General features: G+C 47.5%; 1 protein-coding gene across 1 annotated transcript in view; it reads right to left on the minus strand.

Moving 5' to 3' along the window:
* Nucleotides 1-25269, minus strand: part of LOC132816246 (growth hormone-releasing hormone receptor-like) — a 105125-nt gene that overhangs the window by 45818 nt on the left and 34038 nt on the right. Inside the window, exons 3-5 of the mRNA XM_060825742.1 lie at nt 21585-21690; nt 19018-19125; nt 15446-15543 (exon numbers count right to left, since the gene is read on the minus strand). Of these exons, the coding sequence (XP_060681725.1) occupies nt 15446-15543; nt 19018-19125; nt 21585-21690 (312 nt within the window). The remainder of the gene's footprint in view (nt 1-15445; nt 15544-19017; nt 19126-21584; nt 21691-25269) is intronic.

Raw genomic sequence — 25269 nt, forward strand, 5'->3', positions numbered from 1 at the left:
CTCCCCTCTCCGAGATTCCTTCTCTCTGTCTCCCTCCCCCAGATCCCACTTCTCTCTCCCTCCCCCGCTTATCCCCCTCTCTCCCTCTCTCTCTCTCTCCCTCTCCCAGACTCTCTCTCTCTCTTTCCCCAGTTCCCCTCTCTCTCCTCTGCAGATCCCCATCCCTCCCTCCTCCAAACACTCTCTCTCCCTTCCCCAAGATTCAACCTCCCTCTCTCCTTCCCCTCGAATCCCCCTCTCTCCATTCCCCAGACTCCCCCCCTCCCTCTCTCTCTCTCTCTCTTTTTGTCCCCCATACTGCCTGTTTCTCTCTCTTTCTTCCCCCCAGACTCCTGCCAGCTCTCCATCCCCCAGACTCCCTCCTCCTCCCTCCCCAACATCATTTTCTCTCAAGCTCCCCAAATCTTTCTTCCCTCCTGCTTTCTGATTCCCCCCCTCTCCCCAGGTATATTTCCCCTCGCCCACTCCCCCATTCCTTCCCACTCCAGCACCCCACCCCCCCAATCCATCCATCATTTTCCCTTCCTTCTCATTAGTCAATTCCCCCACCACTCCCACTCTCCTGGTCACCGCCTCACTCCTAGCCCCAGCATTACCCCTTTCCTACTACTGTCTCTGACTTCCTCTTCCCTCCCCACTCCCTTGTCCTTTCACACTCACAATCCACACTCATGTCCTAATTGACCCTCTCTGTCCCCAAGGGCTGTGGGGACTAGTCTTTGAACATTAAGTCTTTGAACACCACAAAAAATTACAGGGAGTCCAAGGACACCATCTACATTTCACTGCTTTGAAAAAGCAGCCAACTTCATCGAAGACCCCTTCCACCCTCTCTCCCACCCTCTTCCATCGGGCAGAAGATACAAAAGTTTGAAAACACATAGCAACAGATTGAAGAACAGCTTCTTCCCTGCTGTTATCAGATTTATGAATGTTCCTCTCATATATTAGAGTTGATCTTTCACTGCACCTTCTCTGTCGCTGTTACTCTATATTCTGCGTTCTGTTCTATTAGAGTTATAGAGTCATAGAGATGTACAGCACAGAAACAGACCCTTCAGTCCAACCCGTCCATGCCGACCAGATATCCCAACCCAATCTAGTCCCACCTGCCAGCAACCGGCCCATATCCCTCCAAACCCTTCCTATTCATATACCCATCCAGATGCCTTTTAAATGCTGTAATTGTACCAGCCTCCACCACTTCCTCTGGCAACTCATTCCATACACGTACCACCCTCTGTATGAAAAAGTTGCCCCTTAGATCACTTTTATATCTTTTCCCTCTCACCCTAAACCTATGCCCTCTAGTTCTGGACTCCCCCACTCCAGGGAAAATAACTTGTTCATTTACCTTATCCATGCCCCTCATGATTTTATAAATCTCAATAAGGTCACCCCTCAGCCTCCAATGCTCCAGGGAAAACATTCCCAGTCTGTTCAGCCTCTCCCTATAACTCAAATCCTCCAACCCTGGCAACATCCTTGTAAATCTTTTCTGAACCATTTCAATTTCACATCCTTCCGATAGGAAGGAGACCAGAATTGCACGTGATATTCCAACAGTGGCCTAACCAATGTCCTGTACAGCCGCAACATGACCTCCCAACTCCTGTACTCAATATTCTGACCAATAAAGGAAAGCATACCAAGCGCCTTCTTCACTATCCTATCTACCTGCAACTCCACTTTCAAGGAGCTATGAACCTGCACTCCAAGGTCTCTTTGTTCAGCAACACTCCCCAGGACCTTACCATTGAGAGTAGACGTCCTGACCTGATTTGCCTTTCCAAAACACAGCATCTCACATTTATCTACTACCCTCATATTTATATTGCCAATGTACTTATTGTAAGGTGTGACCTATCTGAATAACACACAAAACAATATTTTTCACTGTAACATGGAAAATGGGACAATAATAAATCAAATCAAATCAAATCAAACTAAATGTTTGAGGTAGAAATGAATAGGTTTCTGATCTAGTATAGAAGTTGAGATGTCATGTTGGGGATGTACAGGACATTGGTTAAGCCACTTTTTGGAATACTGTGTTCAATTCTGGTCTCCCTTCTATAGCAAAGATTTGAAAGGGTTCAGAAAAGATTTACAAAGATGTTGCCAGGGTTGGAGGATTTGAGCTATAAGGAGAGGCTGAACAGGCTGGGGCTGTTTTCCCTGGAGCGTCGGAGGCTGAGGGATGACCTTATAGAGGTTTATAAAATTATGAAGGGCGTGGATAGGGTAAATAGACAAGGTCTTTTCCCTGGAGTAGGAGAGTCCAGAATTAGAGGGCATAGGTTTAAGGTGAGAGGGGAAAGATTTAAAAAGGGACCGAGAGTGTGGTGCTGGGAAAGCCAGCAGGTCAGGCAGCATCCAAGGAGCCTGAAATGTTGGTTTTCCTGCTCCTCGGATGCTGCCTGACCTGCTGGGCTTTTCCAGCACCACACTCTCAACTCTAATCATCAGCATCTGAAGTCCTCACTTTCTCCTAAAAGATATAAAAGAGACCTGAGGGGTAACCTTTTCACACAGAGGGTGGTACGTGTATGGAAAGAGCTGCCAGAGGAAGTGGTGGAGGCTGGTACAATTGCAACATTTAAAAGGCATCTGGATGGGTATGTGAATAGGAAGGGTTTGGGGGGATATGGGTCAAGTGCTGGCTAATAGGACTTGATTAATTTAAGATATCTGGTCGGCATGGACGAGTTGGACCAAAGGGTCTGTTTCTGTGCTGTACAACTCTATGACTTACCCACGGAGTACGGAGAAATGGGAATGGGAATAGTAAAAGATATTGAAATGTTCGATCTGATTCAATAGTGTGGAATGGTGGGGCTGGTTGGATAGTTCTGTTCCCGTGTTGTTTGTGAACTGAAACAGTGGCTTGCATCGATTGGAACGTTTCAGATGTGAGAGGGATAAACCTGTGATTGTGCAGCATTTATAAATGAGAGATCTCCGCCAAAGAATAACACTGTCTCTCCAATAATGAGCACTTGGGAAGGTACACAATAAAGTGGAGTGCTGTTCACAGCTTCCTCGTCGTGTTAAAACCATCACTAAAAATACACTGAAAGAACACAGACTCACTGGAAGGAAACAGCACTGGATTCAGCAGGCTCTCAACAACAACAACACCCTTCAGTAGAGGAAGTGCCGTGTTCGTGGGCAGCAGCCCCACCGCTGCGCACAGCCGAGAGTGCAGAAGGTCGGAGAGCTAACGCAGCCTGAATGTGGCAAAATGAACCGTGCGCTGGAATCCCTCCCGAAGAAAAGGAAGCGAGTAAGCTGCAGACGGAAATGACTCAGGCCTTCGCCAGTCTTCCCCACTCCCGAGATCTTCACCAGGGAATAAGGGATCTTCGCATCTTCCCCAACCTCTCATCACTGACTGGCATTGGGCGTGAAGTGACCATGTGACTCTCTGAGTCATGTCCAGGGCCCTCACTTTGTGGAGGGACAACGTCGGAAACCATCAACAACGTACCAAGCTAGCAAAAAAAATGTAGGAACTAGCAGCAGGACTAGGCCATTCAGCCCGCGCTCTGCTATGCAATATGATCATGGCTGATCCTCCATCTCAATACCATATTCCTACTTTTATTGTTCATTCATTCACAGGATAAGGGCATCGCTGGCCAGGTCAGTATCTATGCCCATCTTTAATTGCCCTGTTGGCGGTAAAGAGTTAACCTTATTGCTGTGGATCTGAAATCACATGTAGGCCAGACCAGGTGAGGATGACCGTTTCCTTTCCTGAAGGGCATTGGTGAATCAAATGGGTTTTCCCAACAATCGGATTTACAATCACCATCAGACTCTTTATTCCAGGTTCTCGTTGAATTCAAATTCCACCACCTTCTGTGATGGGATTTGAACCTAGGTCCCAAGATCATTACCTGGGGCTCTGGTCCAGCAATAATACCACTAGGCCACTGCCTCCCAGTGCTGCCAATGCCTCTCAATACCTTTGTATTTTAATACATGATCCATCTCTTTCTCCAATGTATTCAGTGACTTGACCACCACTGCCTCCTGTGACAGGGACTTCCACAAGATTACTACCCTCCAGGTGAAGAAATGCTTCCTCATCTCAGTCTGGAATGGTCTACCCAAATCCCCCTAGACGGTGTCCCCTGGTTCTCAACTTCCCACTTCGGGGCAACACCCTCCCTAATTCAGGTCTGCTCAGGCCTGTTGAGAAATGTATATATTTGAGTCAGATTCCGCCCCCCCCCCCATCATTCTAAACTCAGAGACTCATTGATGAGACGGGAGGATCTCTCCAAATAAACATGAAGTTTTATTCTCAAGGACGGAAGGAGGTATCAGAGCAATATTGCTGTTTATTTCAGGGATATTGTCAGAATTGGTTGATGAGGAAAAAGTCTCTGGTCCGCCAGTTCACCCCACACCATCCCATTAGTGACAGAGTGTTCATCACTAACACATGGTGGGAGGGCTATATTACAGCTCAATAAGGGGCCTGATCTTGTTGTAGCAACGTGCAACCTTCCAGGCATGTTGTTGCCTGGAGATATGGACAGTGACGGTACAGGGTCCATTGTCTGTGGTTGTAGATAGTGATGGTACAGGCTCCATTAACTGTAGATGTGGGCAGTGATGGTACAGGTTCCATTGCCTGTAGATGTGGATAGTGACGGTACAGGCTCCATTAACTGTAGATGTGGGCAGTGACAGTACATGCTCCATTCCCTATAGATGTAGACAGTGATGGTACAGGCTCCATTGCCTGTAGATGTAGATAGTGATGGTACAGGCTCCATTAACTGTAGATGTGGGCAGTGATGGTACAGGTTCCGTTGCCTGTAGATGTGGATAGTGACGGTACAGGCTCCATTGCCTGTAGATTGGACAGTGACGGTACAGGCTCCATTGCCAGTAGATGTGGGCAGTGACAGTACAGGCTCCATTGCCTATAGATGTGGACAGTGGTGGTACAGGCTCCATTGCCTGTAGATGTGTACAGTGATGGTACAGGCTCCATTGCCTGTAGATGTGGACAGTGACAGCTCGGGCCCCATTGCCTGGAGATATTTTTGAAAGGCAAATCAGGGCAAGTCTTCTGCAATGAATGATAAGGTCCTAGGGAGTGTTGCTGAACAAAGAGACCTTGGAGTGCAGGTTGATAGCTCCTTGAAGGTGGATTGGATAGGATAGTGAAGAAGGCGTTGGGTATGCTTTCCTTTATTGGTCAGAGCATTGAGTACAGGAGTCGGGAGGTCATGTTATGGTTGTACAGGACATTGGTTAGGCCACTGTTGGAATATTGCATGCAATTCTGGTCTCCTTCCTAGTGGAAAGATGTTGTGAAACTTGAAAAGATTCAGAAAAGATTTACAAGGATGTTGCCAGGGTTGGAGGATTTGAGCTATAGGGAGAGGCTGAACAGGCTGGGGCTGTTTTCCCTGGAGCGTCGGAGGCTGAGATTTGCAAAATTGAGGGGCATGGATAGGATAAATAGACAAAATCTTTTCCCTGGGGTCGGGGAGTCCAGAACTAGAGGGCATAGGTTTAGGGGGAGAGGGGAAACATAGATATAAAAGAGCCCTAAGGGGCAACCTTTTCATACAAAGGGTGGTATATGTATGGAATGAGCTGCCAGAGGAAGTGGTGGAGGCTGGTACAATTACAACATTTAAGAGGCATCTGGATGGATATATGAATAGGAAGCGTTTGGAGGGATATGGGCCAAGTGTTCACAAATGTGACTAGATTAGGTTCGAATATCTGATCGGCATGGACGAGTTGGACCGAAGGGTCTGTTTCACTTTAGTACATCTCTATGACTCTGCATGGACAGTGATGGTATAGACTCTATTCCCTGGAGATATGACAAGTGATCATAGCAGCTCCAACATCCTTTCTATCACTTAGCTGACCAGGAATCTCTCCCACTCTTCCAGACTGCCTTTAAGACCTGTTGGAAGGATTTACAAAACTGATACTCAACTTGTTTGGCCACACTACTGAAGAAGGGCTGAAGAAGGGCTCATGCCTGAAACGTCGATCCTCCTGCTCCTTGGATGCTGCCTGACCTGCTGCGCTTTTCCAGCAACACATTATCAGCTCTGATCTCCAGCATCTGCAGCCCTCACTTTCTCCCTCACTCTGAACACTCCTTCCTTGGCTGACAAGTGTTGGAGTGGGTCTTGATCCAGGAACGTCTGTCTCGGGCACAGGGACAGTAACCAGTGTGTGCCCAGACCCCCACCCTCACCCCCGCCTGGGTGTGCAGTATAAGGCATAATGATAAGATTTGCTGATGATCCAAAAGGCAAAAGCTAAAAATGAAGAGAATACGAACAGAGCTCAGGACAAGGAAGATCAGAATTAGAGTAGGCCATTCAGCCCATCTGAATCTGCTCCATCATTGCATACAATCATAAGGGGCAGCACGGTGGCTCAGTGGTTAGCACTGCTGCCTCACAGCGCCAGGGATCTGGGTTCAATTCCCACCTCAGGCGACTGACTGTGTGGAGTTTGCACATTCTCCCCGTGTCTGCGTGGGTTTCCTCTGGGTGCTCCGGTTTCCTCCCACAGTCCAAAGATGTGCAGGTCAGGTAAATTGGCCATGCTACATTACCTGTAGTGTTAGGTGAAGGGGTAAATGGAGGAATGGGTCTGGGTGGGTTGTTCTTTGGAGGGTCGGTGGGGACTTGTTGGGCCGAAGGGCCACTTTCCACATTGTAGGGAATATCATCATCGTGACTGAGGACCCAGACAAGCTGGGGAAACTATCAGAAGCTGCTCAGCTTCTTCAGAAGAATGAGGCAGGAGATGCGGAAACAGAGCGTCACAAACAATGGAATAAGCCGAGAAGTCTGTTGAAATGGCTTCCAGCCTTCTTGGATATAAATAAAGACTTGAAGTGCAAAAAAGCGAGGAAGATATGCGAAAGCTAGCTAAAGCCTTGGTTAGATCCAGCTGGAACAGTACATGTGGTGTGATCAATTCTGGGCTCCACACTGTAGGGACAGGTTTACTGGAACCGTAACAAGAGACTTTAGTCACATCCAAAAACTGAAGTAACTGGGATTTTACCCTTTCCAGCCGGGAGTGTTGAGCAGAGGTTTGACAGAGTGAACTGTGAACTTGCGGTCATTAGCAGAAAAGGATTGCACATTTCAATGGGAATTTTCACTGTAACAAATCATTAAACCAAAACTCGAATTAGCAAACACTGTTTTGTTGGCAACTTAAATTTTAAATAGTTAAAATGTTCTATCTTTCAATGGTACTTTCTACAAAGGCACTGTTCTGATAGCAAACAGTACACAGTTCCTCCAGTTCCCCAAGTGTGTCATTAAAGAGGTGATTATTTGGGCTGAAACATTGTGCTATCTTATGCAGACTGGCACTGAGACTGGCACTGAGATGAGCTAGTGCAGTCATGATGGGCTGAAGGACTCTCTCTGCAGCACAATTATTGTGTACTACTACACGGCAAATTACTCATGCATGCCCCACACCCACTGACACACTTCCCTCTCTTTTCTCCTGTATTATTTCACAGGATGTAGGCAGGGCCAGCATTTGCTGCCCATCATCATACCCTGGACCTGAGTGGATTTCTGGGCCATGTCAGAGGGGAGTTGGGACCCAACCCCATTGCTGCAGGAGTGGAGTCACGTGTAAGCCAAACGAGGTAAGGATGGAAGGTTCCTTCCCTGAAGGACATTAGTGAATCAGATGGGTTTCTATAACAAATCAATGATAGTTTCACAGTTACCATTACGGACCCTAATTTCAACTCCCAGTTTGTTAATCAAATTTTAACTCAATGGGCGAGCACTGAGGCTCAGTGGTTAGCGCTGCTGCCTCACAGCGCCAGAGGACCCGGGTTCGATTCCTGCCTCAGGTGACTGTCTGTGTGGAGTTTGTACATTCTCCCCGTGGCTGCGTGAGTTTCCTCCGGGTGCTCCAGCTTTCTCCCCGCGGTCCAAAGATGTGCAGGTTAGGGTGGATTGGCCATACTAAATTGCCCATAGTGTTCAGGGATGTGCAGGCTAGACGGACAAGACATGGGAAATGGAGGGGTGGGTTTGAGTGGGATGCTCTTCAGAGGGTCAGTGTAGACTTTTTGGGTTGTATGGCCCTTTACTGAACCACAGGGACTCTATGAAATTGCACCCACTGCCAGGGTATGGCTTTAGCCCCTGACCTTAGAGCCTCAGCCCCCAGACCATTAACCCAGTGACAGATGTGTTCCACCACCACTTCCCCTTATCCTTGGGTCCAGTTATTGGATAGCCAGAGGAAAGCTCCCTCTCATTTTACAGTCTATTTGAATTTACAAGCGAAAGACAACATTAATGGCTGCTTCATGTTTTGGCTGTTACTCCTGCCAAACCTGACCCTTGAGGCATGAGGATTTGAACCTAAGCAGACAGAGCAGGAAGATAAAGGAGACATTCTCTCACGGACATGCTGCTGCTGCTCCTCCTCCTCCTCCTTCTTCCAGCAGCTTGCCCTACTCTGTGTCACCCTCTCTTTGTTCATGCTGCAGACCAAAAGGGAGCAAACTACCTCACCTCTGTCTGTGAGCAACTCATAAAGGAATTAATCTGCAGGTTTACAGAGTAAGGCACTAAGTATTTATGCCAATTGGCAGAGAAGAAACTGTCAGGATAGAGCAAATGGCTCCTTCTGCAAATTAATATTTGTGTGATTCCAGTTTACATTCCTACTTCACTCTAATCCCTGGACTGCCTTCAGCTTACTCCATCTTCCCATAATGATAACCACTGCCTCATATACTTTATCAGCAAGTGTGTGGAGGACTGCGTACAGAGGAAGTCAGTCCAGGCGTTTCCCAACAGGAAACCTGGATGAATCAGGACATACAGAACCTGCTAAACACCAGGTGTGAGGCATTCAGATCAGGAGACCCACTCAAATATAAGGAATCCAAGTATGACCTTCTCAGAGCCATTAAGACGCCAAGGACCAATACCGATCCAAACTAGAGAGCTGGACAGACACCTAACGACTATGGCAAGGACTGAATGACATCACAGGTTCTAAAACGAGGCAGTGCAGGATAACAGACGATGACACATCCCTCTCAGATCGTCTCAATGCCTTCTTTGCTCGCTTTGAGCAGAATTTCGGCGGAGAGGTAACACCTACTCCGACACGTTCTATCCCAACAGTCACTGCATCAGAGGTCAGATCAGTCTTCCTTCGTGTGAATCCAAGGAAAGTGATGGGAGCAGACAGAGTACCAGGCCGTGCACTCAGAGTATGCACAGATCAACTGGCAAAGATCTTCTCAGACATCTTCAACCTCTTCCTGCAGCAGGCCACTGTCCCTGCCTGTTTCAAGAGGGCCAACATCATCCCTGTGCCTAAGAAGGCTCATGCAGCATGTCTCAATGACTAACGCCCAGTGGCCCTAACTTCAGTGGTCATGAAGTGCTTTGAAAGGCTGGTCATGGCATTAATCAACTCCAGACTCCCCACTACTCTTGACCCACTCCAATTTGCCTATCGGACCAACAGATTCACATCAGATGCCATGTCACTCGCCCTTCACTCCTCCCTAGAACATCTTGACACCAAGAACGCTACAGAAGAATTCTACTCATTGAAGGCTGAACTGTAGTCAACACTCAACACTGATTACTAAACTTAGTGATCTCAGACTAAGCCCCACTCTGTGTAACTGGATCCTCAGTTTCCTGACCCACAGGCCACAATCAGTGAAGATTGGGGACAATATTTCATCCTCACTAACACTCAACACTGGAGCCCCCCAGGTATGTGTACTCAGCCCCCTACTGTACTCACTGTATACCCATGACTGCGTCGCCAAATACCAGACTAATGCCATTTACAAGTTCACTGATGACACCACCATAGTTGGTCGAATCTCAAATGGCGACGAAACAGACTACAGATGGGAGGTGGAAGACCTGGAAACATGGTGCACTGGGAACAACCTAGCTCGCAATGCCGGCAAAACCAAGGAACTCATTATTGACTTTTGGCGGGATGTTACTCATGCCCCCCTACACATTAACAGCACAGAGGTGGAACGAGTGGAGAGTGTCAAGCTCCTGGGAGTGGTCACCCACAACAAGCTTTCTTGGACTCTTCATGTGGACGCACTGGTTACAAAGGCCCAACAATGTCTCTTCTTCCTCAGGCAGCTGAGAAAATTTGGCGTGACGGCGAATACCCTTGCCAACTTTAATAGTTGCACCATCAAGAGCATTCTGTCTGGATGTATCACCACCTGGTATGGCAGCTGTACCATTCAAGATCGGAGACGGTTACAGAGAGTGGTGAACACAGCCCGGATAATCACAAAGGCCAACCTCCCATCTATAGAATCCATCTACCAGGCCCGCTGTCAAGGAAAGGCCGCCAGCATTCTCAAAGATCCATCCCACCCTGGCAATGTTTTTCTACAACCTCTACCATTGGGGAGAAGGTACAGAAGCCTGAACACACACACCAGCCGGTTTCGAAACAGTTTCTACCCTACTGTTGTTAGAATACTGAATGGACTCACAAACCCTTAACATTCACCTGTACCTGTGTCTTTAGTTTTACCGCTGTTTACCTATTATTTACTATCTACGCTACTTAACTCTGTCTGTATTGCTCTCAAGACAAAGCTTTTCACTGTGCCTCGGTACACATGACAATAAATTCAATTCAATGCACTGGCCCACATCACTCCACTGACAGGAACCACCATTAGTCAGGGTCCATGCCGACAGCTCTTGCGCTGATTAGTGTAGAGGCCAGGACTAAGTCATCCCTGAGTCATACAGCACAGATTCATACAGCACAGAAACAGACCCTACAGTCCAACTCACCCAAGCCAACCAGATCCTTCAATACCTGCCATTCCGTTCCCTGTAGACATGGGCAACTTGAAACAATTCTGGAGACAATTGGAACAGAAATCATTTGCTAGCTAGCCTCTCAGTGACTGATGAGCTCTTTCCATTTTTTTTATAGATGCACCGTAGAAAGCATTCTATCTGGATGCATCACAGCTTGGTACGGTAACTGCTCTGCCCAGGACGGGAAGAAATTACAGAAAGTTGTGAACACAGACCAGTCCATCACACAAACCAACCTTCCATCCATTGACTCCATTTATATTTCCCACTGCCTGGGGAAAGCAGCCAACACCGTCAACGACCCCTCCCACCCCGGTTATACTCTCTCCCACCTTCTTCCATCAGGCAGAAGATACAAATGTTTGAAAACACATACCAACAGATTCAAGAACAGCTTCTTCCCTCCTGTTATCAGAGTTTTGAACCGATCTCTCAAATGTCAATAACAAAAACAGAATTTTCTGGAAACGCCCAGCAGGTCTGGCAGCTTCTGAGGAAGGGTCAGTGGACCGGAAACACTAACTCTGATTTCACTTCACGGATGCTGCCAGACCAGCTGAGCTTTTCCAGCAACTTCCGCTCTTCTTTCTGATTTATAGCATCTGCAGTTCTTTCAGTTTTGCCTCAAATGTTAACATTGATCTCTCTCGCTCTCTGCACTTTCTCTGTGACTGCGACACTGTATCCTGCACGCTGTTCTGTCACCCTGATGCACTTGTACAGTACGAACTGCCTGTGTCGCACGTAAAACAACACTTTTCACTGCACCTTGGTACATATTACCAGCAATAAATCAAATGGAGCTGGTCAAATCAAACTTTGTGGCAGCTGATCCATGGGCAGCGTCATGATGTGGAGATGCCAGTGTTGGACTGGGGTGTACAACGTTAAAAATCACAACGCCAGGTTATAGTCCAACAGGTTTAATTGGAAGCACTAGCTTTCGGAGTGCTGCTCCTTCATCTGTTGGTTGTCTTCCAATTAAACCTTCGGGTAAAAAATGAGGTCTGCAGATGCCGGAGATCACAGCTGAAAACATGTTGCTGGTTAAAGCACAGCAGGTTAGGCAGCATCCAAGGAATAGGAAATTAGACGTTTCGGGCATAAGCCCTTCATCAGGAATGGGGTGTTGTACACCCCAGTCCAACATTCCGAAAGTTAGTGCTTCCAATTAAACCTGCTGGACTATAACTTGTTGTTCTGTGATTTTTAACTTCGCACTGCAACATGACAGCGTTAGTCTCTGGTTGATGCCAACATCCATCTACTCTGCTTGCCCCTGTGTGGGTATTAAATGCCCCCACCAAGGTGGCGCCTGGTGAAATTAACTTCTGAAGGATGCATGCATCCCATGGTCATGGATCAGACATCAGCACCTCCCCTTGGACATAAAGGCAGAGCTGAACATTTATGACTGATAATTCCGGAACGCGGGCAGGTTGACCAAATCGATTTCTGGGGATGGTAGGACTGACACTTAAGGAGAGATCGAGTGGGTTAGGATGGTATTCTCTGGAGTTGAGAAGATTGAGGGGGAATCTCAGAAACCTATAAACATCTGACAGGACTGGAAACATTAGACACAGAAAGGATGTAGGGGGTCGAGAGTATGGTGCTGGAAAAGCACAGCTGGTCAAGCAGCATCCAAGGAGCAGGAGAGTCGACATTTCAGGCATAAGCGCTTCATCAGAATTCCTGACAAAGGGCTTTAGCCCAAAATGTCGACTCTCCTGCTCCTCGGATGCTGCCTGACCTGCTGCGCTTTTCCAGCACCACACTCTCAACTGATCTCCAGCATCTGCAGTCCTCACTCTCTCCACAGATAGGATGTTCCCCACGGTGGGGGGTGAGGTGAGAACCAGGGGTCACAGTTTAAGGACAGAAGTTGCAGGAAAAGCTCAGCAGGTCTGGCAGCATATGGGAAGAGAAATCAGAGTTAATGTTTTGGGAAAACGTTGGTTTATACGCAGAAGGTAGGGTAGGGGAGAGGGTGAGGAGTAAACAATGGATGGGAATAGAACCCAAACAGAAGAACAATTGGACAGACAAACGAGTGGGTAATGATCCAGCTAGGTGGGTGAATAACTGTTAATGGGGACTGTTAAAGGATAACAATGGGGAGTAGTTAATTTCCCCCCTCCCCCCACCTTATCTTCTGCATATAAACCAACTTTCTCTGAGCTACCATCAGTTCTGAGGAAAGGTCACCAGCCCAGAAACATTAACTCTGATTCCTCTTCACAGACCTGCTGAGTTAAAGATCACACAACACCAGGTTAAAGTCCAACAGGTTTATTTGGAAGCACTAGCTTTCAGAGCGCTGCTCCTTCATCAGGTGGTTGGGAAGCATAAGATCGTAAGGCACAGAATTTATAGCAAACATTTACAGTGTGATTTAACTGAAATTATACGTTGAAAAAGGCCTGGATTGTTCGTTAAGTCTCTCATCTTTTAGAATGACCATGTTGGTTTCACTTCTTTCATCTGTAAATCGCAGAACGTTTTTAAAGTTCCATTCTCAAGTGAACCTTAACAATAGACCAACCAAAAGACCAGCTGAGCTTTTCCAGCAATTTCTGTTTTTGTTTCTGATTTAAAGCATTTGCAGTCCTCTCGGTTTTTATTTCGTCCCAGTTTAAGGATGTGGGATAAACCTTTTCTGACTGAGATGGGGAGAAATTTCTTCCCCCAGAGGATTGGGAGCCTGCCATTGAAAGTAGTTGAGGTCAAAGCATTGCGGTTTCAAGATGGAGGTCAATATAGCTATTTGTGGCTAAAGTGACAAAAGGGATATGTGTCATCATACCCAGGGCCATGAAGTAGACTTTATCTTAAATTCTGTTCTTTTTAAATTTCTTTTTTTTGTACTATTGTGACTGTTATTCTGAATTTATCTCTTTAGTTTTCAAATTTATTCCGATGATTTTGTCCTCTTGAAAGTCTGTATTGTCGGACTTTTTTTTTGTTTTTTTGAATTCTTTTTCCCGAAGAATTTATATTTAGACTGTGCCTCGGCATCTTTTTACCTAAGAAGGCAATTGTAAATTTTACACTGTACTCATGTGACAAGAAAGCTGATTCTAAAACATGGGGGGGAGCATGGGATTAGAGTTGATCAGCCATGATCATATTGAATGAAGGAGCAGGGTAGAGGGGTCTACTCCTGCTCAAATCTCCCCTGGTTCTAAAATTATCAGCTTGAGCAATTTACTCCTATCCTTATTTCAGGGGCATTTGAACATTGCTGGCAATCCCAGTGTTTGTTGCTTATCCCTAATCATAATTCTAACTCTAATTCACCTTCAATTAATTATGTGCATTTATTATGTGTGCCCTGGTACTTTCAGGATTAGTTTATTGTGCAAACGATGAATCAGAGCTAGGGTTCTGTCAGGAGAGTGTTGAAAACATCGGAAAATGCCAGAAAGACCTCATAAAGATGCAGATGTCTTTGAGAAGCTTTTGGACTGACCTTGGTATCAATCCAATAATCACTGGTTTCATTCTCTCAGAGAACAGCTCCACATGGAACAAGCAATGTAAATACTGCTCTTTGTTTTGATGGGTGATACTCAAATAGGAACAAAGGAATCGGCAGGCAAATAATTAAAGAACAAGGTCTATCTACAATCCTGGCTTCATTCCATGAGCCAATGGTAATCAGAGCTGGTGAATAATCACAGCAATTAATCTGCATCCATCAGTCTACAGGGACCAAGGTATGAAGGTAATGGAAAATCTTTCTAATGCTTTCGAGTTATATGCCTTAATTGTATTTACAATCCTTTTCTACCTATTCATTGTGATTCCCAGCCCACAGTCACCACCTCTACCCAAGTCACAACAGGTTCTGAGGAATGGTATTGAAAATAATAAATGCTGGAGAGTTCACTGGGGGTCAGACAGCATCTGTAAAGAGAGAGAGAGATAGAGAGAGATAGAGAGAGAGAGAGAGAGAGATAGAGAGAGAGAGATAGAGAGAGATAGATAGAGAGAGAGAGATAGAGAGAGATAGATAGAGAGAGATAGATAGATAGAGAGAGATAGATAGAGAGAGATAGATAGAGAGAGAGAGAGAGATAGAGAGAGAGAGAGAAAAACATTAACTCTGTTACTCTCTCTTCACTGAAGAAGAGTTTCTCCAGCAATACCTGTTCGCGTTTCTGATTTCCGGCATTCACCACCACCTTCTCAGGGGAAAGTTTATTTTTAATTCACACGTGGGATACGACCCTCGCTGGCTAGACTGGCATTTATCATTCCATGAGAGAACTGCCCATTCTCTTGGGAAGGTGGTGGTGAGCTGACTTCTTGAACCACGGCAGTCCCTTTAAGAGCATGCAGCTGGCCAATGGGAATGAGCTATGGAAGGCGAATGGAAGTTAACTAGGCCGAAATCCCCATTGCCTTTCTTGACCTCTCTGATGTCTTCACACTTGAAGAGGATGAGGAGGCATTATTGCAAGGAATGCCATCCTGATTTCTCTGGATAGTTTCTGTGCTGGGGACCAACTGGTTGTGCCAGAAAGGCTACGTTCAGAGGTCAGGGAAAAGACACTCACCTCAGCTGTCAGTACTGGTGCGTCCATTACACAAGTGGTCAAGTTTGCTGGTGATGGGACGGACCATCCTGCACTGGTACAGTTTCTTGTGATTGTGCCTGGCAAACAGATTAAAATGTCAGTAGCATGAAAGATTCCAGCACTGAAAATCCACAATCAATCAGCCTCTCCCCTCAAACATCCATCCCTGCCACACACCCAGGGCCAGACGGTTTTGAACATTCTCTCAAATTGGTCCAGAATTGCGTGGAAATACCCATGGTGCACTTGGTGTCCCTGACGTCATCAGGTAACCTAGCAACAAGAAGGACTGATATACAAAGTCTGATTTTTATTTTCAAAATGGTCCCTCACTCTCTACATATAAACCACAGCAGTGGTGGAGCTCTCTGTGATCAAAGGGCAAAGATATATTTTTGTTTCCAAGATATGAAAGCCTCTAGTCTTTATTGTCCATATCTCCTTCACTCTCAGATAATGGCAGGAGCCTTAAAGTGTTGCTATGGTGATACCCCCTTCAATATTCCCCGTTGGTGCCTATATTTACAACATTCCATGTCCTTGGTTCTAAACATCCTTCCATAAAACTCTGCAGCATCTCCAGAAGGAGTATGACGTGCTTGCCTTTATTGGTCGGGGAATTGAGTTCAAGAGTCAGGGGTCCTGGTGCAACTTTATAAGACTTTGGTTAGGCCACACTGAGAGTATTGCGTTCACATTACAGGAAGGGTGTGAGGGCTTTGGTGAGGGTGCAGAAAAGGTTTACCAGGATGCTGCCTGGATTAGAGGGTATCAGCTATAGGGAGAGGATGGAAAAACTCATGTTGGGTTCTCTGGAGCAGCAGAGGCCGAGGGGAGACTTGATGGAAGTCCATAAAATTATAAGATGCATGAATAGGGTTAACGATCAGAATCTTTTGTCCTAGAGTTAAAATGTATAAAACTAGACAGCGTGCATTTAAGGTGAAAGAGGGAAGGTTCAAAGGAGGTATGACGGCAAGTTCTTTTTACACAGAATGGTAGGGGTGTGAAATGCGCTGTTAGGGGTGGGGGTGGAGGCAAATACAACAGGAGCATTTAACGGGCTTTTAGATAAGCACAAGCATATGCAAGGAATGGAGGGATATGGACCAAGGGCAGGCAGAAGGGACTAGTTGAATTTGGCATCATGGTCAGCACAGCATTGTGGGCCGAAGGGCCTGTTCCTGTGCTGTACTGTTCTATGTTCAAGACTTAGAGAGTGCACTTCCTGTGGGGATCCATCCCCAACCCATGCAGGCAAGAGGATTCCAGAACATTCTTTTGAACACTCATGAATTCTGCACTGTTCTGTAATGGCGTGCCGGTCATGTCCGGATTATTTTGCTCAATAAAAGACAGGCTTGAGGCCTAACAGGAGGAAGAGAGCATATGGTATCTGAGGCTTGGCATGTAGTGAACAGAGCACACGTAGAAGGAACACATCAATTTGGAGTTAGGTTTCCAATAGCTCTCCAGCACAGAGCAGGATTCCTTGCCTGTCATTTGGATTTGTCGTAGGTTTTATCTTTGGAGAATAATTAACATAATTAGTCAGCAACACCACTCATTGTTCTATCCTTCAATCACTGGTCCACAGGAGGATGCACATTGTCTGTCTAAGTCTATCCTTCAGTTTTCCAGAATGATCTTGGCCCTTGATGTTTGCACATACTTTCAGAAGAAAATTCAAGTTTGCTAAAGTTAGGGACAAAAACCTAAACATACTCTCTCCCTCCCCACACTGTTCCATTTGAGGATTATGACTCTGGTTCTGAATCCTGGGATAGCAGGGCTGATAAATCAGGAGAGCCTGATTGTTCAGGACTATATTCCCTGAGGTTTCGGAGAATGAGGGAGGGATTTCATAGAAATTCGTACAGGCTTTATTCCCTGGAGCATCGGAGGCTGAGAGGTGACCTTAAAGAGGTTTATAAAATCATGAGGGGTGTGGATAGGGTAAACAGACCAGGGCTTTTCCCTGGGAGTCCAGAACTAGAGGGCATAGGTTTAGGGTGAGAGGGGAAAGATATAAAAAGGATCAAAGGGACAACTTTCTTTATGCACAGGGTGTAATGGGTATGGAATGAGCAGCCAGAGGAAGTGGTACAATTAGAATTAGAATGCCACACTAGACTAGTGTGGAGACAGGCCCTTTAGCCCAACAAGTCCACACCGACCCTCCAAAGAGTGACCCTCCCAGACCTATTCCCCTATCCTATATTTGCTCCTGACTAATGCACCTAACCTACACAGCCCGACAGGCAATTTAGCATGGCCAATTGACCTAACCTGCACGTCTTTAGACTGTGGGAGGAAACCAGAGCACTGGGAGGAAACCCACACAGACACGGGGAGAATGTGCAAACTCCCACAGACAGTCGCCCGAGGCTGGAATCGAACCCAGGTCCCTGGCACTGAGGATGCAGTGCTAACCACTGAGCAACCTTGCTGTGCCAATTGCAGGATTTAAAAGGCATCTGGATGGGTATATGAATAAGACGGATTTAGAGGGATGTGGGCCAAATGCTGACAAATGGGACTAGATGAATTTGGGATATCTGGTCAGCATGGACGGGTTGGACCGAAGGGTCTGTTTCTAACTTGTATGACTGTATTATTTCTCAACCTCTAGAATTCATTTCCGACACCTCTCTGCCTCCCTCCTTTAAGACACAATATCAAACCTACTCTCCGATCAAACTATCAGTCATCAGAGCTAATGCCTCCTCACAGAGCCAAGTGTCACACCTTTGTTTTATAAGACTCCACGGGGCATTTTCCTGTTAAAGGGTCTGGATCAATGTAAGTAGGAGGCTTTCAAATTCATGAGATGGGGGGAGAAGCCGTTCCCATTCGTAAAGGGTGTAACAACCAGGGGGAATGGATTTAAAAAGGTGTGCAGATGGAGCAAGGGAAAGGGAGCACCTTTCTCACCCAGCGAGCAGTTTGGGTGTGCATGCTGTGTCTGACAAGGTGGTGGAAGCAGGGTCAGTGGAGATGTTCAAGAGAGGACTGGATGGTTATTTGGACAGAAATAGTGGCCAGGGATATGAGGGTGGTGCTGGAAAAGCCCAGCAGGTCAGGCAGCATCTGAGGGTGAGAATCAACGTTTCAGGCGTAAATCCTTCTTGATGAAGGGCTTTTGGCAGAAACGTACATTCTCTTGCTCCCTCAGATGCTGCCTGAGCTGCTGGGCATTTAGAACATGGAACAATACAGCACAAAACAGGCCCTTCATCAAGAAGGACCAACCTGTGAACTATTCTCAGCTTGTCCCCCTACACTATCCCATCATCATCCATGTGCTTATCCAAGGATTGTTTAACTTTTTCCAGCACTACACTCTCGACTCTGATCTCCAGCATCTGAAATCCTCACTTTCTCCATCAGGAATATGGGACAAAGGCAGGAGGTTGGCACTAGGGTCATAGAACCAGTGAAGGCCTGCTCCTCAGATGTCGCTTGACCTGCTGCGCTTTTCCAGCACCACTCACAATGGGCCAAATGGCCTCCTCCTGTACCATAACTGCTCTTCTTAGATTGCATCTTACCTAAAGTTGGGTGGAACTGTAAGAAGATCCTTGGACAGGATACATTGACAGTCTGTCCATAAGCAGCGTAGGGCCAGCACAACACACCATCCCATACGGCCTGGCAACCTAGAGACAACAGAGTGAAGCAAGGCATGCTGGGTAAATCGGTTAGCAATCCATTTAATCACGCGCAGCTCTCTCTCAGATTCTATGAGAGTGCACAAGCAGTGGAAAGCATTAATTCTGAGGGGTGCCTGACTGAAGCAGCCCTCACGATGAGAATGTCATGTGACCTTGGTGGATGAGGATGTCAAAGGGGTAAGACTGAGGGGCCATCCATCTCCCTAACAATGCCGATCAGTGTCACCAGTACGTCGGTCACTAACGGGCAGCAAACTACGTGTCGTTTGAGACAATAGCAAGTGGACCCTGCAGATTCCAATCCTAAACGATGAAGGTGGCTGCCTCATACAGCCCAGCGATCAGCAGGGTGGACGCTGACACCATGTAAAGTTCGCCGGTATTCGAGCTGAGATTCTCCGAGCATCCCGTGTGTTGGGTTTGTTCTCAAGAGATGAAGTCCTAGCTACGTGGGTATCAGGGTGGCTCAGTGGTTAGCACGACTGCCTCACAGCGCCAGGGACCTGGGTTCGATTCCAGCCTCAGGCAACTGTCTGTGTGGAGTTTGCATGTTCTCCCCGTGTCTGTGTGGGTTTCCTCCGGGTGCTCCGGTTTCCTCCCACAGTCCAAAGGTGTGCAGGTCAGGGTAGATTGGCCATGCTAAAATAAAGAGTCTGTCGTGTTCAGGGATGTGTAGGCTCACCATGGTAACTGTGGGGATAGAGTAGGATGGGTGGGTCTATGGAGACTCGATGGGCTGAATGGCCTCTTCCTATACTTTAGGGATTCTGTAATTCTACTTCCCTTGCCTACTTCCAAATCAGCCTCAGCTCCCTGTCACTGAAACCCTCATCCATGCCTTTGTAACATGTAGCTTGGACCAGGTGAGATGTGCAGTGTTATAGCAACCTAGAACTCCATACTTTACAATAAACAGGTTCCTCACAGCTCTGCCAGTCCACCAGGAGGAAATTATCAGTCTAACATCAGTCACATCTTTTCATCATTGAATGGCTTATCAGGGGCAACAATAGGGCCTGAATAGGCCAAAGGGTGGATGGGCAGATTAATATCTCCCCAGCTCCTCACTCCCCATCTCCTCCCCACTCCCCAGCTCCTCCCATTTCCTCCCCATTTCCCCATCTCCTCCTCATCATCTCCCCATCATTCCCATGCCCACCCCATCTGCACATCTACTCCCCATCTCCTCCACAGATCCTTCCTATTTCCCCACTTCCTCCCATCTCCCCATCATTCCCTCCATCTCCTCCCTAACTCCCCACCTCCTCCCCATTTTCCCCACCATGGGGAGATCAGAGAATTAGTCTCCCAGAATCCTCCTGGAGAGCTCGATGCCGCTGAGAGAGGCGATCTGGGCGAGGCCACAGAATGAGGCAGGTACCAAGGAAATTTCTGGAAGGCCGCCGCAGTGAATACTGGGGGAGATCAGGAGAGGGACGACTGCATTTCATATGCTCGGCCCTCTCTTCAGGGCTGGTGGCTTGCTGAGTCCCACAGTGAGAGCTATCTGTGATGTTGAGGGTGCTGCAAGGTCAGAGATACTAACTTTGGCCGGAATCCAAGACCCCTCTCTGCCGAATGCTAATAACCCCATGGAGTTATATTGAGGAAAAAAAGCAGGTGTCCATATCCCCTGGGCTACTCAAAAAACATGGAAGTCTTGGTCACCCACAGCAGGTAGACAGCAGCTCCCCATCACCTTCTCAGGATGGCCCAGCCGGCAGGAACTAATTAGTCAATAAAACCAATAAAACCATGGGCAGAGTGGTCATTCAACCCGCGCTCTGGGTGTGAGCTTGCTATACACCATTTGTCTCCAGTGTCTCCTGCATTTCAACAATGTTCACATTTCAAAAATAATCCACTGGGTCTGAGCACTTTCAGTGGGTTAACAGAGCAAGAGGAAAACAGAGCTTTCTTTTAATTTGTATCCCAGAACGTATGTTTTGCTTTTTCCAGTCTCACTGTCCATCCTTCACTGTTTAATCTCCATAGCCTTCTGTTCACTTTACATTTCTTCCCCCCTCTTCTCCATCACTTCCCCCCCTCCATCTCTTCCCCCCTCCTTTTCCATCTCTCCCACACCCCCCTTCTCCATCTCTCCCCCCCCCCCCCCCCCCCCCCCCCCATCTCTCCTGTGTACTCCTATTAAATCTCCAGAAGAACGGTGTGGGAAGTCGGAAACCCCGCTGTCTCTCCAACGCCGATGCTGAGCATTTTCAGCCTTGGATTGGTCCGTTTGAGATTGTGTCAAACATCTTTGAAAACAAAGCCTGATTGATCTTCTGGCTTAAAGCCTGTGTTCAGGAAGAGGAGGCATGGGCTCTGAATGCTGAGCTGGGTTCAACAGAAAAATTGAGAGCAGTGTCGCGAAGGCACGTGTTTACACACATCGATCCTAACAAATTAAATACTGATTAACTTCAGTAATGTGAGCTGCTTACCCTGGACTGAAGCGTTGCCGTTCTCTTTAATGCTTTGCAAACATTGCTCCTCATCTCTCTTTATCTCAGTTAGAATTTCACATTCCGGATGCAATCTCCCGATGACCTAAGCGAGGTGAGACAATTCCAGTCAGCTCGACTCGCGTCCAGAAACCACGCAGTGCTGCTATTCCGTCTCGGTCACTGACCTGACTTGTTTAACCCCAGCTTGTCACAGTCATTTCTGAATCCCTCTTATTGGCAAACCACAGAAAGTCTTATTCCCTGCCAGTGAGAATTCCTGCATGAGATATTCTTGGAGGAACAAAGACCATCTGTCTCATTTGAGACCTCATCTCTCTGATAAACCAACTCTCAAACCTTATCTGTTCCTGCGTTTTCAGCGTCTTTAACAGAGCTATTCAAAGCTATCCACCTGATGAAGGAGCTAATGTGCTTCCAATTAAACCTGTTGGACTATAACCTGGTGTTGTGTGATTTGTACACCCAGCATCTCCAAATCATATTCAAAAGACAGTATCCTTTCCCTCAGAAATATCGAGGATAGGAGCAGCATTTGGCCCTTTGAATCTGCTTTTGATTTGATTTATTCTTGTCACATGTACCTAGGTACAGTGAAAAGTTTTGTTCTGTATGCAGTACAGGCAGTTTATAACCTACAAAGATCCCAGGGTGATAGAACCGAGGGAGGAATACAATCTCACTGCTGCAGAGGAGGTGTACAAAGAGCGAGGTCAACATGAAATTTGAAATTGGAGAATTGAGAGTGACCCTTCTTCAGATCAGGGTCTTGAAGGATTTTCCAGGTTGTGATGAGATGTGGGATGAGCAGCTGGATGACACTGCCACAGAGGAGAGGCTGAGAGGGAGCTATTGGTCAGGGAGAACTGGGAGACATCGACATTCCAGTGAAACCTGGCTCTGTGTTTTTAGAAGATGCTATTGAGGAGCAGTATAAGAGAAACATAGAACAGTGCAGCACAGCACAGGCCATTCAGCCCACAATGTTGTGCTGTGCGTTTATCTTAATCTAAGGTCAACCTAACCTACACTCCCCTCAATTTACTGCCATCCATGAGCTTATCCAGCAGTTGCTTGATGTCTCTGGCTGTACTACCACTACCACACCCACCACTCTCGGTGTAAAGAACCTACCTCTGACATCTCCCCTAAACCTTCCTCCAATCACCTTAACATTATGACCCCTCATGACAGCCATTTCTGCCCTGGGGAAAAGTCTCTGGCTATGTATTCTATCTGTGCTTCTCATTACCAGCTACACCTCTATCAAGTCAACCTCTCTGCCTTTATCTCTCCAGTGTGAAAAGCCCCAGCTCACTCAACCCCTCTCCTTAAGACAAGCCCTCCAATCCAGGCAGCATCCTGGTAAATCTCCCCTGCAGGGAGAAAGTGAGGTCTGTGGATGCTGGAGATCAAAGCTGAAAATGTGTTGCTGGAAAAGCGCAGCAGGTCAGGCAGCATCCAAGGAACAGGAGATTCGACGTTTCGGGCCAGAGCCCTTTTTCAGGAATGCATTCCTGAAGAAGAGCTTATGCCCGAAACGTTGATTCTCCTGTTCCTTGGATGCTGCCTGACCTGCTGCGCTTTTCCAGCAACACATTTTCAGCTCAAATCTCCGCTGCACCCTCGCTAAAGCACCTACATCCTTCCTATAGTGAGGTGGCCAGAACTGTACAGAAGGAAGAATCAAAGGCTTAATCCTTGGTGGCGGCAGAGGGTGGCTGACAGAGATAGTGGAGTGGGAAGAGAAGCCGTCGCGAATGATATCCTGAATATAATTAGTTAGATACAAGGGCTTTTGCCTAAAAGGTTGATTTTCCTGCTCCTCAGATGCTGCCTGACCTGCTGTGCTTTTCCAGCACCACTCTCATCGAGATACAAAAGGACCCAGGCAAATTCAACCACACGAATTGTGGGTAATTCTCAACTGCCCTCCAGACAATTAGGGAGGGGCACTTAATGCGGGCTCAGCCAACAATGTCCTCATCCCATTAATGAGTTAAAAACAAAACCTGCCCATGATGGAGAGGCGAAGAAGATGGGAGGAGGTGGAAATAAGGAAATAAATGGCCTCAAGGAATTTTAGTCATTCATTTAAGGGCCTTGGGCATCGCCAGCATTTATTGCCTATCCCTAATTGTCCAGAGGGTAACCACATTGCCATGGTTTGGGAGTCACATGTAGGCCAGACCAGGTAAGGATCCGTAGGGACTGACCTTACCTCCCAATCACCGCTCGTTTTAATTCCCCGTTCCCACTCCCTTTCCGACATGACCATCCTTGGCCTCCTCCATTGCCACAACAAACCACGCCACAAATTGGAGGACCAACACCTCATCAACCACCTGGACAGCCTCCAGCCCAGGAGGACTCAACACTGAGTTCTCCAATAACCTCCCTCCCCATCCCCCCGACTCCCTTCCCAGCCCCTCCCCCTCCCTTCCACTGCCACCCCAACCGGGTTCGTTCCTCCCATGGACCAACCAGGTCGTACCCTCTACCTGTCGTCACCCATCCCCACTTCACCACCTGCCTCTGCCACCCCCTTTATCTGCAGGTCCCCCTGGCACCCACCCTCAGTCCTGAAGAAGGGTTACACCTCCTGATGCTGCCTGGCACACTGTGTTCCTCCAACCACCTGCCTGTCTACTTTGGGTTCCAGCATCTGTAGTTTGTTTTTCTCTCAGACCAGGCGAGGGTGGCAGTTTCCTTCCCTCAAGGGCGTTATGAACCCGATGGGTTTTCTTTTCAAACTAACGATGGCTACCTGGTCACCATTAGATCCCAGATTTTCTTCCCTTTCTCAGTGAATTTCACCATCTCTCACTGTGGGTTCTGAGCCCATTCCCCACGGCATTAACGAGGGGGAGTTTCTGCAGTGCTGACCCCACCTTCCCCCCACCCCCCTCCCTTCCCCTGGGGGCCTGATTGGGACCCGATCCAGTGAGCTTTCTGGCTGGTCATGATGGGGAGGCATCGCAGTGTTCGTGACTCCTGCCTTCACAGGTACACTCCAACAGGGGGAGCTTCCAGGCAATGATCCCGAACTAGGGGGAAACACCAATAAACGTCCAGCAGGAGCGTTATCCGCCCCGTCCTCATCCAATCACAGGCTTTCATGGGTGGCACAGAGGGGTCCTCACCGTCCAAGTATATGGCAGAACAGCACCTAAACCAGGTTTTAAATGCTTTCCTGGATACCTGGAGATACACCACCTCTTTTCCTCAAAATTAGCTCCGTAGGATGTTTACAATGTGGATTAGGGAGTGGGGGAGGGGCATTGAGGCAACCTCCACCCTCTCCCACCTGCCACCAACTAAGACCACTCAGAGGGGCTTCCCTACCACACTTGCCAGGCCCAGGGTGTGGCCCCCACATCCTTCTGGCATGTGATCCCGATGAACCCCCCCACACCACCTCCCACAGCCCCTCCCAGATCACCCTCCTCTCTCAGTGATACCCTCCCAGATCACCCTTCTCCCTCAGTGATACCCTCCCAGATCACCCTCCTCCCTCAGCGATACCCTCCCAGATCACCCTCCTCCCTCAGCGATACCCTCCTAGATCACCCTCCTCCCTCAGTGATACCCTCCCCGATCACCCTCCTCCCTCAGTGATACCCTCCCAGATCACCCTCCTGCCTCAGTGATACCCTCCTAGATC

Source organism: Hemiscyllium ocellatum, chromosome 5 (assembly GCF_020745735.1).
Source record: "Hemiscyllium ocellatum isolate sHemOce1 chromosome 5, sHemOce1.pat.X.cur, whole genome shotgun sequence".
Lineage (NCBI taxonomy): Eukaryota > Metazoa > Chordata > Chondrichthyes > Orectolobiformes > Hemiscylliidae > Hemiscyllium > Hemiscyllium ocellatum.